Source organism: Achroia grisella, unplaced genomic scaffold (genome assembly GCF_030625045.1).
Source record: "Achroia grisella isolate CSIRO2021 unplaced genomic scaffold, CSIRO_AGI_Agris_v1 utg1847, whole genome shotgun sequence".
Lineage (NCBI taxonomy): Eukaryota > Metazoa > Arthropoda > Insecta > Lepidoptera > Pyralidae > Achroia > Achroia grisella.
In genome coordinates, this window is record NW_026712687.1 from 602,166 (window position 1) to 617,142 (window position 14,977).

At 32.5% G+C, this 14,977-nt stretch overlaps 1 protein-coding gene across 1 annotated transcript; it reads left to right on the top strand.

The window, feature by feature from the left end:
* The first annotated feature begins 439 nt into the window (after positions 1-439).
* LOC131841547 (thioredoxin-related transmembrane protein 1-like) lies at positions 440-14,617 on the top strand. Its single transcript, XM_059189864.1, has 7 exons — positions 440-597; positions 6,831-6,998; positions 7,556-7,730; positions 8,243-8,344; positions 8,792-8,911; positions 11,056-11,130; positions 11,260-14,617. The coding sequence occupies exons 1-7, from the start codon at positions 446-448 to the stop codon at positions 11,368-11,370; spliced, it is 903 nt and encodes a 300-aa protein (XP_059045847.1). The 5' UTR covers positions 440-445; the 3' UTR covers positions 11,371-14,617.
* Positions 14,618-14,977: the final 360 nt, after the last annotated feature.

The window sequence follows — 14,977 nt, forward strand, 5'->3', positions numbered from 1 at the left end:
TATGTGTTGTATTGAGTGGTATTGTTTCCTGACCTTGGAGTCGGAGTTGCCATTATTAAAATATTAACAACGATTAGTAAATAAATTAAAATTAGTGAAAACTTCATTGCAATATTGCAAAGAAGACATAATGAAATTAATTTAGTTTAAACTGTTATTCTAAAGCCTTTGTTTAAATATTTAATAGTAAATGGTATAAAATATCTAACTCATGGATCATTATGATTACATCGATTCTCTGTGATCCTAGAGTTATAAATGCAACATAAAAAACAAAAAACTATCTGATTCCATTATTCTTATACCATAAAACATAATGTAAAACTTTAAATGACAAATTTTTTAAGCTGCAATTTAAAATATTTGGAAATAGCAATACCGTTTGCAAACTGTGTTGTGTAGATTTGGACAAGTTCTATTTGGTAACATTAGTTCAAAATCAGACATGGCGCGTGTGTGCACGACTCCTAAAATTTTACCTAAAATTTTATTTTTCTCTTTTCTATTGTCTAGTTTTCCATGTTTAATTAGTGCAAACCGTGAACTTGATGAGGAAAATTGGAAAGAAATCCTTAAAGGCGAATGGATGGTGGAATTGTGAGTAAATTTCCCTTGCCGGTTGCTCCTTTTGCTTTAAAAAAACGTGTTATTTTTCTATTAATCAATACATAGTTGCTGTTTAAAACGACGTATTTTGCATAAATATGGAATAAGTCATTGAGTTTTCCATTTAAGAAATAGTAATGGAAATACAAATTCATCTGGCTTCTGATTCAATACTGCACAAGGTCACCGGGCCCGGGGTCTGTAGCTAAACGGTTTTGAAAACTGTGACGCATTGCCGCTATTGTGGCCCTGATTGTTAATTAGTTGCTTCTACTAACTCCCTAACTTATTTTTTCATACGTTTTATAATAAATATTTCGAATTGCTACTAAACATATCCATGTATGGCTATATTAAACTTCAACTGCATACAACAATAGAACATATAAATGTATTATAAACAAAAATCAATCGCTGCATTTACGTAACAGCACTTCAGAAGGGCTCCGTCTATGTGGCGAATTGTTTTTTGTTTGTTTGTAATTAACAAGATAAGCTTTATTTGCAAAATCCTAGAGAGATAGAGTGTTAAAAGATGCTATCTTGTTAAATAAAACTGGCATTTTGATAGATAGGTCATAACATAAAAGGGAAAATTTTGGTTTCATTTTCAGGGATGGGCATTATGTATGGAAGTATAACATTAAGGCATTCTTAATGTTTTTTTGTACCTTATTTAATAAAACCTTGTGAATTATTAATAAATTCAGAGATGTGTGACCTGATTATTATATTGAAATTTAAAATAAAATCAGTTTAAATCATTTAGAAGGATAAAAAGCATTAACAGACAATAGAGTCTGCTGGAGACATGTCTATGTCCTATGTATTAACTATAATATTATTTTAATAATTTAAATTAAATTTAAATTTAAATTGTAATATATTTAAAATTTGCATGCCCATAAATTGTGACAATTAAACAGTTGTTAATAATATTATTACCTGCATATATTACCATCCTCTAACATCCTCATGTAAGAGATTATCAATTTAATATTAAACATATATACTGAAATGAGTAAATAATGTTAATACATTAAAAAACAGTTCATTTTCTTACAAGTTCATATGAACTAAAACTGTAGCCAGAACTGAATGGTAAGGTTAAATTTGAATAAAAAAAATTATGACTTCCTTATGTGGCTAAAATTACCTATAAGGATAAATGGGTTTGAATTTGTCATACAAATATTATTACTAAATTAAAGTAAATTCAAAACCACACAATTAAACCTATGCATATATATATATATGCTGTAGGCATGGTATATCTTTGTATATGATATACTAGCTGCACCCATGACTTTGTCCATGTAAAATGATACTTTGTATAACCTTTCATATCTCCTTTCAACCCTTTGCAATCCTTTTTTCACATTAAAAAGTAGCCTATCTCCTTTGTCAGGGTCTAGACTATCTGTATACCAAATTTAATTTAAATTGGTTCAGTGATTTTGGTGTGAAACCGAGGCATACAGACAGAGTTACTTTTGCATTTATAACATTAGTAAGGAATTAATGATTTTACATTTGTTTCAATATAAATGTAAAATCATCAAATGACATAAACAATAAAAAGTAATTCTAAATAGGATCCAATAAATTGATATCTTAAAAAAAGTAATTTGAAAGGCAAAATACATCATACAATATCAAATAGGTTGAGATGAAAAATTGATGTTTCTATTTATGAAAAGAAATCTGAAATGACAATAAGCAAATACATTAAAGATAGAATGACAGTGGCAACAGGTGTTTATACAACAGGTGCATATTATTGTGGTATCATTCACGATACCACAATAATAAGAGTAAAAAAAATTAAATTCATGTCTAAAACAAAATATAAAAAGCACCTTAGTATCCACCCAAAACCATTGACTACTCAACTAATAAACTAAAAAATAATACTATCCTTAGATGAAGCAATATTATGTAATATCTCTATATTGAACACACACATAAGAAAAAAATACAGTAATAAGGTAAATGTAATGTACAAGAGCGAGCTTATCTCTACATATAAAGAGATTTGTTCCAGCAAACCTAGAAAATGTTATAGGATAATGTGTTCACTAGTTCAGCCATACATATGTGTATGAGATACACAAGATGTATGAGATACTTTGCAGTAATCTTAAGGAGCAGATTCTTCTGCTGTTGAGGTCACTACCATTAACAGTTCACACACTCAAAAGATCTGTTTTTAATTCAAGGACTGAATACAGATTTGATTTAAAAAGAAAATAGTAAAAAATATTGACATAAGTGTTTACAGCCTGTTATGAAAGTCATAATTTTTTTTCATACCATTCAGTTTGTATCAACTTCATTTGAGAAGAACTGGCAAGAATCTCTTTCTCATGCTTCAGTGTCATGTGACACCAAGTGACTCCTATGTCATTAATTCATTACAATGAGTTAACTCTATCATTTCCCAAACTTGTCTATGGCGAATGCAGTTTATACTGAGCCATAAAAAAAACTGAAATCTGTAATTATGTCATATTAAGCATAAGGGAAGTCATAGCAAAGAGATTCTAATTTCTTGTTATTAATTCATATAAAATTTTATGAATATAAAAATATTGGTTCAACCTTGCATTCATTGTTAACATACCTTAGTTACTTAAATGTAATTGTATACTAATTTGTACTACTAAATATATCTAATTATATGGTACTTTAATTTGGTCTGTTCTATTATTTTCTTTTACTTTAAGAGGAGCACTCTCATCGGTAGAGTTCTAGATTTACATTACACTTCTCATGATTTTCCATAAATCCCTTTAATTGTTGATAGGACATGACTCTTTTTTTCTCTAATTTACTTGACAGAACATCTTGGTCTTCCTAATCTTCCTTTTTTACCTACAATACTAATGTTCATAATTGTGTTGTATCAATTGCCTCAAGCTGTTGATTGTATAGAGCTAAAGTTATAAAAAAATATTTCATCTCAGTTATTGCGAATTATAAATATACTTATACTTATCAAATGCGCGAAGTTAAATAGGTTGTTGGTTTCCGAGATTTGCCAGCTTCTTGCACAGTAATCTTAATTATTCTTTCAATAGAAGGGTCTCCTTTCTACAAAATATTAGAAAACAATAAATAAATCGATGTAGAAAATCGGTTAAGTCATTCTTAAGTTATGACATACTCTGTGAAATAAATATTAAAAAAAAATACTTTAACAATACCTAACTATATATTTATTTTTATGAAACCATGACGGCTTGACAACTACCTATATAAGATTGAGACCTATAAGATTTCACATATTATTGAGGGTTTTGGGCTAGTGTCAGGTGCTAAACCTGTTACACTCTACCTGCATAGGTCTATTGTGCTCGCTCTTTTTCAAAGTTTGCTACCTAGATCCATCATGGACATTTCGTTTGCGTAAAAAAGAATAAAATATTTAATATACTAACCCAGAAACGCCTAAGAAAAAAGTTTCAGCGTTCTAGCTTCAAAATGACGAATTTCCATACAAACACTGAACCCCTATTTTATTTTACCCCTTTAAGGGTAACACTATGGTTGAAGAAATTAGATTTATTTTAATGAAATTCTTCAATAGATGCGAGTAATATGTATATGCGCATGAACTTACGTACACAGCAGCTAGTTATTTGTTGCAAATGAATAATGTATGTATCATGTGGGCGTCGAGTATTCACAGTGCAATCAAAAGTTGCATTCTGATTGCAAAAGTTCTAGCTTCTAGTGTGTATATAAATGAGTTCTGAAATCAATTTATGTATGGGCACCTCTGCACTAACCAATATAGTCGGCCTTTCTCTCGACGTGACGACTGCAGTGGTGTAGCGGTTTAGCACACCGCTTTGCGTTTGATGGTCATAGGTTTGATTCATTGCAGGGTTCAAACATTTGTATGAATGACTATAATTATTTGTATCGACCGAGTGTTTTCTACGTATAATATGTATGTATTTTAAAAAAAAGATTATTTATAGCAATTGTCCAGTTCCCGTTCCTTGTTCCCTCACTGCTGAGGATCGGCACGCTACACTATCTTGTCGCCATCGGTTGTGCTTAGACGCCAGACGTGTAGTGGGGCACTGAATCTGCTTACCTTGAGACTAGATAGCGCTGTATGAACTATCCTGAAATATTATTATATAATATAACTTAAAGCAATCTCTTACAGAGAACCTTTAAATATATGAAATATACAAATCTTGTTCATTTAAATAAGGACTATCTCCCTTCCATTGATACTAACTTACCAGTGACATCGTACGCGTGGTATTCAGAATAACAATAGGTTATTATTTTTTTGTTTATGAATTGATTGGAATGTAACAAACGCTAATTGTTACGAGACGTTTACTACAATACATCGTTACACCGCGTTGAAATTTCCTCCTCCGATCGATCCCCGTCCAAACCAAACGGGGATCGAGATTACGATGTCCTGAGCTGAAGTTCTAACCCCTAGCGATGCCCTCAGACTAAAGTCATATCCGACGGAAGCTGGCCTTCATCCGCTACATAAGTCCTTCCACGACTTTGGGGGCCATCTGCAGTCGCTCCCTATCGTCCGGTGAAGCTGTAAAGCCCAGCTGCGGCCAACAGCATTAGAGTAGTCCGAAAAAAAGTTGAAATCTGATATTTATTTATTTATTAACTCTATTGCGCCAAATATTCTTCTTTAGACGTACACTCTTGACAGAGTGGTCGTGGCTTTAATGATAGTATCAGTGCATTCCATTATTCTACTCCTTAGTGATAGCACTCCTCGCTACGGATCTACGGTTTTTGGCCGTACGAGGACATTGTACAATGTTGTACACTGTTGTGTAGTTTTGATAAGGCAAACGTGCTCAGAATCAACAACGCAATGGACTGACCATTGCGCTGTTGATTCTGAGCACGTTTGCCCTCAACTAACCCTTAGATAATTGGTTGCTCCACACAGATTTCTTTTCGGATGATGTGACCAAAATACTGGAGAATTAATATTTGTACAATAAACGATAAACGCTCCCTGATGCTGAGTTCTTTAACAATAGAAACGTTGGTTTGACGAGCAGTTTAAGGTATACACAGCAATCTCTACCAGCAGCAAACATGTAACACAATAATTGTACTATACAGAGGAATTGTTATACAAAAGGCGGTCTTATCGCAGAAGCAATCTCTTCCAAAATAATATTTAGGTAAAGAAAAAAGACTAACGTGGTAGGTGGTGCATGAATAGAATATAGTCATATTACCAACATAGTGTCGTTTATGGGATTTTTTTCTGGATGATAATAGAATGGTGCAAACCACCAGTCGATGGTAGTGGAGTGGTGGTATGGTGGATGGTAGTGGTGATGAGTTGAGATCATTCACCCTCAGGTGAACAAATAATAAAGTTAGACTTGGTCGAACATTCATTGTATTTACAGCATGGTGGCAGCGGTGGGATCCGAATCCAAGCCGCCGAAGAGACTTGCCTTAAACCTGTGTACATTACATACTATACATAAAAATCATACGCATTTATAGTATCAGTATGGATTATTATTTTTGTCTGTCTTATACTTAAAACACTAATACACTATAAAACACTGATAATAATATTTAATAAGGTTATCACCACCTGAGATTTTTTCTTATGAACTTTGAATGCGTTTATAGATAGCGGCCACACAATATGAATGATAATATTGTTATAATTAATGATAACAATCCATGAGATCACCATTATGAATAAGTTCATCTCTTCATTGTTATTATTTTTAGCATCAATAATAATAATACTGTAGACAATTCAGTCAGAACCATGTCAGGCTGTCGCGGTTCTCCATGGAAACGATCAGGATCAGTCCCTGGTGAATTTGTCATGGTGGGCTACATTTAAATTTCGAATTATGTTATTGTACCTTGTCAGTTTAAACTCCACGCCAATCTCCCTGGAAACTATCAGGATATGTTACTGGTGAATTTGTCATGGTGGGCTAAATTTAAATTTCGAATTATGTTATTGTACCTTGTCAGGTTAAACTCCACGCCGTTCTCCCTGGAAACTATCAGGATATGTTACTGGTGAATTTGTCATGGCGGGCTAAATTTAAATTTCGAATTATGTTATTGTACCTTGTCAGCTTAAACTCCACGCCGTTCATACTGGAAATCATTAGGATAAGTTCGTGTGAATTTGCCACGATGGGCTAAATTAAATTTGGTATTATGTTGTTTACCAGCTACGCACCATGGTGCCCCGCCTGCAATGCACTGGCTCCGGCCTGGAAGGAGTTGTCGACCCGCGCTAACCAGAAGACCCTTACGGTGCGCACGGCTGCTGTCGACGTCACTAAGTCACCAGGGTTAAGTGGAAGATTTGTGGTCACCGCATTACCAACCATATACCAGTAAGTCCCACTTGCTAGTATCTAGAACTTTATTAAGCAACACGCAAGTTTCTTGCTCGTTCGTCTTGTGATCTGCTTTTACGAATGAACGGTAGAATCGAAAATATTATATGAACATTCAAAAGTGCTTATATTAAATTTATTCGAATTAATTATTTATATTTCTATTAAAATAAACATGCACGTACATACATACATATTATATATGCACTTTTCTTTTACAGTAATGTAAAAGAGAAGGAAAGGTAAGGTAAATGTAAAAGAAGAGAAACATAGAGGAGGATTAGTTACATGTACACATATGTAAATATATATATTTGTGTATATCACTTACAAATACATATATTTATATATATGTGCTGAAGTTATTGTTGTCCTATATGAGTTACTCGGCTGGATTGCAAAAGGCTGTAGGCTATATAAAAGGGATTAAGTTAATCGTTTAGTGAGTAAATAGGCTTTGCTCAATAAATATGATTTAACAGATACTTAAAATTTATATAAAGGTACAAGTACATCCTTTGGTATCTTATTGTAATGTTTGTATTTGTTTGCAGTGTGAAAGAAGGTGAGTTCCGCCAGTATAAGGGGCCGCGTGACGCAGAAGCCATGCTCTCGTATGTGGAACAGCAGCGGTGGAAGCAGTCAGATCCGATCCCCGGATGGAAAGCACCAGACTCATTCCAGATGACCGTCGTCGCGGAATTCTTCAAGCTCAGCCAAGCGCTCAGGGTATGTTATTTTTTAATAGTAATAACAGACAATTTACACAGCGCCATCTACTCCCAAAATAAGAGAGATTAGTATTGTGTTATGAGTATTTTGATTTGATAATTTAAGAGCCGCTCTCTTTTCGGGAGTGCTTGCCATTTTTTTGTAAATACATAATATACATACCCATGACAATACCCAGACTCATACAAACAAATGTTTGAATGAAACGGGTAGTCTTTACTTCCAATGGTTGCGACCATGGGAAGTAAAGATGACATATTACTTGACTACCCAAGCCCACGACTTAATAACCGTTATAACTTTTTGTTTTCGTTGCCTAGATGGATTATTACACTGTCTTTCTGAACTTAAATAATATGTAATTATCATCTTAGATGATTACTTAAGTTCAGCAAGAAGTTTTTTATGTTAAGTTTTGGAATGTGATATAAATTTAAGACACATCCCAGCTCTTGTTTGCACATTGTACCGTGGGTTAGTGATATTGTTCTTATTGTCTTGTGTTACAGAGTGTACACACAATGCTGATGGAGACATACGGTCTACCCACATGGGGCTCGTACCTTATATTTGCTGTGGCAACTATATTCGTCGGCGCCATACTCGGATTGGTATGTATTCCACAAACTTGTTAAATATTAATAATAATTTATTTTAAAGTGCACAAAATATTAAGGTGAAGATATATATGGCGCACTTAACGCTTTACGGCATTTTTATAAATAATATCTCTGGACAATTCACAGAACGCCATCTAGTCCCAACGTTAGCAGAGTTTGTGTTATGGGTAGTAGATAATTACTTAAATTTTTTGTACGTACGAAAAAGCACCCAGACCAATACAAATATTCATACATTAAAATATCTCAAAAATATATTTCTAATATCCCTGGGAAGCTTCAAACGCGTGAGTTCCTTGCTCTTTCTATGAGCAGGCTGCATTCCGAATGAGTGGTAGAATAAAAAAAATATGACTCCTCCAAAGTGCTCATATTAAGTTTATTTGAATAAAGATTATTTCTATTTCTAATCTAATAATAATAATATTTGTTTTACAGATACTTGTGTGCGTAATCGACCTGCTGTACCCGCCGCGCCGCTCCGATAAGGTGACCATCACTCGCTCAGAACTAGAAGAGCTGGCTAAAGGGGACCAGAGGAGACCTGATGATGAACAGGTATGATCACTACATGTTTTTATAAGGGATGACTTATTGACTTATTTTTGACATTCATAGGATAGCTGTCAAATTAAAATTATAAGGAATACTAACAAATTTGTATGTCATCTAATATAGAAAGAAAAGAAATTCATTGTCAACTAGCGACCCGTCCCGGCATCACATGGATGCACTACAATTTTTTTTTTATCTCGGCTTGTTCTATACTATAACACACATGTATTATACATATAAACCTTCATCTTTCATTCTATTTATTGCTGAAAACTGCATTAAAATCTGTTGCGTAATTTAAGGGGGTCTTCCTATGTGACGGCCTGTTTTTTAGGGATATTTTAGGATTTTTTTTTCTACGACCAGTAAATATTTAGAGCTTCAAGTTTTTTATCATTTATTAACACATATTTGGACAGTATAAATATAAAATTTCAGCTAAAAATATTCAGTCAAACTAGAGTTACAGCGCTCTGAACACCCCCGCCTCGAAAAAATGAGCTCCCACTTCCTCCACGATTCCGGCTGATCGGCTTATCTGAAAAAAAAAAAAAAACGGCGTTTTAATTTGTAGGCTTAAAAGCACGGAATGACCTATAATCAAATGAATATAAAAAAAATTGGATTTTTGATAGACATTTGAAATAAAAGTTGCAAATTAGGATTTTTTTTTTGTTTTTTGCTATAAAAAAATCGAAGTTTTGAAAATTTTCGATTGATAATAGTTCATTCCATGCGTTTACATATATTGAGTGTGCCCTGTAAATTTCAAGTAATTCGGTCCAGCCGTTTCTGAGATACAATGGAGGAAAGTTTGAAAAACACAGTTTTGAGAAAAACGCGTTTAAAGTTTCAAGTCCGTTAAAAACTATTAAAATATCAACTTACTCTCAATCGGCGATGCCTGGTCCATAGAGTATTCCTTCCTCTTCCTCGTGAAACTCTTTTAAAGTAGATTGTTCAACTCTTAAGTCAATCCTGGCTTGTTTAACGACATCACTTACGCGCCGCTCAGAGCGTAAGATTCGCTTTTCATCCCGTTTCTCAACATACGCTTGGGCTTCACGACCAAAAGGGCATCCCATAATCGACATAACTTTTAAAATACCTTGAAAACCTTCATTAAAGATAATAACTGCTAAGTAGCTAGCAATTTCAACAACTTTGGGACCAGAATGAAGATGTTTAGGAGCGAAAGTCCAAATCAAAGAATTCAAAGCCTAGGCCTCGGAAACTTGATCGCGAAATAGACACGTCACTTTTACAAGTTTTACATATAACTATTTCAGAGATTGCAGCAAATACAGAAACAAACTCCAAAATGCAATATGCGAAATTAGAAGAGATGGGAACATTCATGTTCATGTTATTTTTAAGTTTTTTGGCCGAAGCTGATGTAAATACCGTATCATTTTGGTGGGTAAAACGGTTTCCACTAAACTTTCTTTTTTTACTACGACCAGGATGAACATTTCCACTCGTACTTCCTTTCCGTCCACTCATTATGAAAAAAAATAATTTGTAGCTGTTGCTCTCTTCGAAGTTCAACCAAGACTAAAATAACTTCGGTAAAATATTATAACAATAGAAATTTCTGTTTAAGTCTGTAGAAACGTGTCTAAACTTGTATAAACAAATATAATATATAAACAAAAATAATAAAAGGGAGGCCAGGTATAAAGCCGACGGTACACAATAGGCCCGGTCTCTAACTGCCAACTCACCGCTCCGAACCGCTCTTTCTTTTACCTGCTGTATCTTTAAAACGACTTCGAATTTTCTAAAATCGCTTTACTACCTTATTCTATACATGTTAAGGGATCTATTTATGAAAAAAAAAAATCGATTTTTTCAACCCATCACATAGGAAGACCCCTTAAAAATATAAGTGAACAGACAGCGGCGACGACTTTGTTTTATACTATGTAAAGATTATTAACATGAAATTATGAAATAACAATAAAACTATACAAAAATAGGTATTAAATATATTACTAATTATACTAAATATATTACAATACGTTGTTAATTGGCGATATGGCCCACACATCATTTGCTCTGACTGCTGTATGAATTTTTATGTGATTTGTCCTACGATATTTTTGTTAATAACATATATACTAACCTAATGTATCTATTATTTTCAGGCGCTACTTAACGAGGACATCGTGGACGACGCTGAAACCGCTAACAGTGATGCTGAAAAGAACTCCGGAAGTGATGTGAGCCATCTTTTACTTATTTATATTCAAATTGAAAAATAATTTATTCATCTGAGACACACAAATATTATTTACTGCTTGTATAATGAATATCTCTATCAATAAATATTGGATAAATGTTATTTTCAGTCATCGGACGAGGAGAAAGAGAAACCTGAAGAAGGCGCCGACGCGAAAACCGAAGGAAAGGACGAGAAGACTAACGAGGTCCGCAAGCGGAGGCCCAGGAAGGCTGATTAAATACAGGAGGATGCAAAAATAAGTCCCATCTTACCATCAGGCGAGAAATGGCTACGTAAGTCTAGTGACAATGTATATGTTGGAAGACAAGCTGGTACAAATCATGGCTGTGTTTCTATTTAAAGGATACGGTAATTAAATTGCTAAAGCATAACACCTTGTGCTCAGGAATGGTATCACAATGCTATTTGTGTTTGTATACGACGGCAGTTTACCATCAGGCGGGCCGTCAGCTTGCCATTCCAGTCAAATGATACGAATTATATTTGGGTAAGTGTGAATTTGAGATGGGTACCAAGATTTTTCACCAAAATATATGTTGCACAAATATTTTGGTGTATCCAAATACGGTGTTTTATGCATGATTTAGAACATATGAAACTTGATGTTTACGGTCTAAATGTTTAAACATATTGTATGCAAGTAGAATATAATATGTTTTCGGTGTAAATTCTGTAGTAGTGTTCTACTTCTTGTTATGTCAAAATATTGATGTATTGTCATCCACACATTGTCATTAGTTTTATGTTCATGCCTGTTACAATATTACACAATATACTTACAAACTTAATATCAATTGAAACCTTAAATAATTGAACGAGACTTATTTTTGTGATTCTCATGTTGTTCACATAAACTAGCGTCATCTTATAAACGTCACATCACTATAACACGTAAAATTAAATGACTAACAGCGCGTACTTCCGCGAGAACGATAAAAATAGTGATTGAAAACTCTAGGATATTTCAATTTTGGTCTAAATAGAATTTAAGACCTTCCCAATATGTTCAATAATTGGGATAGGCATATATATTTACGGAAATGACTGATTTTTTAGGTTAGACCACGAATATGCCTGATATGCGTTGTCTAACCTAAATGGTGTAGCTCGTAATTTATTGTGAGATTGATAAATAATCAGACCTTAAATAAGGCGTTACTTATCGGGCTGTAGGTCGCACAACCTCTGAAGTTGGAGGGTTAAGGGAGTCCGTAGTAAAGGCAACGAAAGTGTTTTCATCTGTACTGTTCATGTCTATAGACGACGGTCAGGACTGACCGTCAGGTATAGCTACAAGCGATGAACATGATAAAAATGTTTAAAGACATATAGCCAACGTTTCTATTACGTAAAAAATATTTTATATAGCGGACTCGAGACCACAGACTATTTTTAACTTATAAAATAAAATTGCATTTAACAAATTTCGTTATTGTGAAGTGTCTCTTCACTTCTTTTATTACACTAGTTTCTGACAGCGACTGTGTTCGCTTGACCAGTATGAGATGTAGTATGTCATTCTGCATACTACATCCATGCCAAAATTCATTACGATTGGTTATGCCCTTTGGGCATGAAAGACTAACGAACGTACTTTGGCATTTATATTTCTTAGGATTTAAAGTTGAAATTAAAAGACCGCGTCCAAAAGAAACGGCGTTTTAAAAGTTAGGTTGCATTTTTTCATTATGTACTACCCTCCATCTACTACTTAGGGTAGTATAAAATTAAGTTTGAATCACGGGGTGAACTAAATAGAAGAGTATTTCAATAGATAACCATTTTATTGTAATCTAGTGCCAATAATTAAACCATTAAGGTTTCTTTCCACTTTACATATAACTGTCTATAATAACCGATTCAATATAATCACTAAATGTTATAATATTAGGTAGCTGTTATCTAAGTATCTTTGTCGACTTATATATTCTAAACTACCAAATTAAATTTATGTGGTTATAGATATATAGATGAATTTATTCAGGAAATGTATTCTTATGAAGTTGAAATTAAAGTTGATGTTTTTAACACCCCAGCAAAGCAGGGGTGGATCGAGTCTATATATGAAGAAATTCTATATTTGTAATTCTAAATTTGAGAAAACATATATGTATGTTAATATATTTATGTATAAAATCTGTGTGTTTTTGTAAGAGTTTTAAACAATAATGTTTGGACATTTTCTTCTGTTTGGTTCAACTCTAAATCTCGAAATTGTATCGTATTTTGTGTTAGTTATATTTTTTTTACGTTTTTTTTTTCGACGCGCATTTATAGTTATTATATTTACACGAGTGAAACTTTGTCGCACCAAATTTTAGTGTACGAACGAGGTTCTAATTTATTATTTGAAACTGATTTCAACATTTTTTTTATAATCTCCAGTACAAATGACACAAGCAAGCATTTATAATTATAACCAGAATATGTCGCTGCTGTTCCTACTGTATTGTTTAAAAAATGCAGTTTTTCATAATACAAATCGTTAATAGTAACTATTATTATTTTAGTTGATTTTTAAAAAGTGATGTGTCAAGGAAAAACTATTGACGTTTTATCTATTTTACCCCATATAGAGACATTATATACAGATAAAATGAGAAAAAAAAGCAATTTCAATTAATAAATTAGAACCATTATGATAAAATTATATTTTTAGTTGTAATCGTCCATTATAATTCAATTTGAAAGTATTATATCTCTTTGTACCTACATAATTTAATTATTTTACATTAATTTTAAGTCAATATTTTATTTCCACAGAAAATTTGAAGAAATACCAAGTGAATGAAATTTTATTAAATGCTATCACACATTCCTTTAAAAGGCTCAATGATATGATTAATGAATACGTACTTACGAGATTTGTATATGTATTTTTTTCTATTTATAATAAAATACTCAGTTTATAAGGCTCTATATTATTTCTTATAATAATAACAGTTCTATAGTGCATGCATATTGATAACCATAGATAATATTACTAATCAATAAGGTTTTGTGTATTTCAAATTAAAAACAAAAAAAAATAGTCATTGAAATGTATTACAATTTAGACACTAATTCGTAATTGCAGGATATAATGATAACTTTATTCTATTAATTCTATAATTCTCATTATTTCAGATTTACAGTTGATGATAATAAAATCATTTGAGAATACTTAAATGTAGCCAGACTTAAAAGTACGAAAAATAATTGCAAATTTTCGTAGAAATGTTAACATTTCGATATTTTTTAATCTAAATCTGGATTTAAGTATCCCATTTGGTAAATCATCTGCAAGTCTATTCTAAGAACTTTTTATTTTTAATATATTCGATGATTAAACATTTTTTCTTTCAGCTACTTTCAATACTGTTTTAACAAAATTGCTGTGTACAACGATTTAATTCGATTGATTTTTGTATCTATATTAACTATTGACCTACTTGTCTTGCTGGATTAATTAAATTATATTCATATATGATTGTTTCATTTTAAACTTAAGACTGTCCTAGAGTTCCTGCGACTTCAGTAATATGTTTTTATTAGGATGATGAAGAAATCATATGTTCTACGTTCTGATTTTTATATCCTAATAATATGAAGGGTAACATTGTAGTGAATAAATTAAAGATCTTAAACCAATTAAAAATCTGTGGCTTTTTATCAGTATTACATGTATATTAAATTTTTTATCAGTAACATAGGTGATCTTTACACAAAAAAAATGACCTATGTAATCCGTGTGAAGTGGCGAATTACCCATACATATATATTGGAGTCAATAACAATTATTAGAAATATAGAAATTCTTTAAGTTTCCATTGTAGAAAATTATC

Bases quoted from the DNA above. Each gene is read 5' to 3' on its own strand.
- LOC131841547 (XM_059189864.1), top strand. From the start codon at position 446: ATGGCGCGTGTGTGCACGACTCCTAAAATTTTACCTAAAATTTTATTT. The intron at 8,912-11,055 runs GTATGATCACTA...TATTATTTTCAG, and splicing joins GGAGACCTGATGATGAACAG to GCGCTACTTAACGAGGACAT. The intron at 11,131-11,259 runs GTGAGCCATCTT...TGTTATTTTCAG, and splicing joins AAAAGAACTCCGGAAGTGAT to TCATCGGACGAGGAGAAAGA.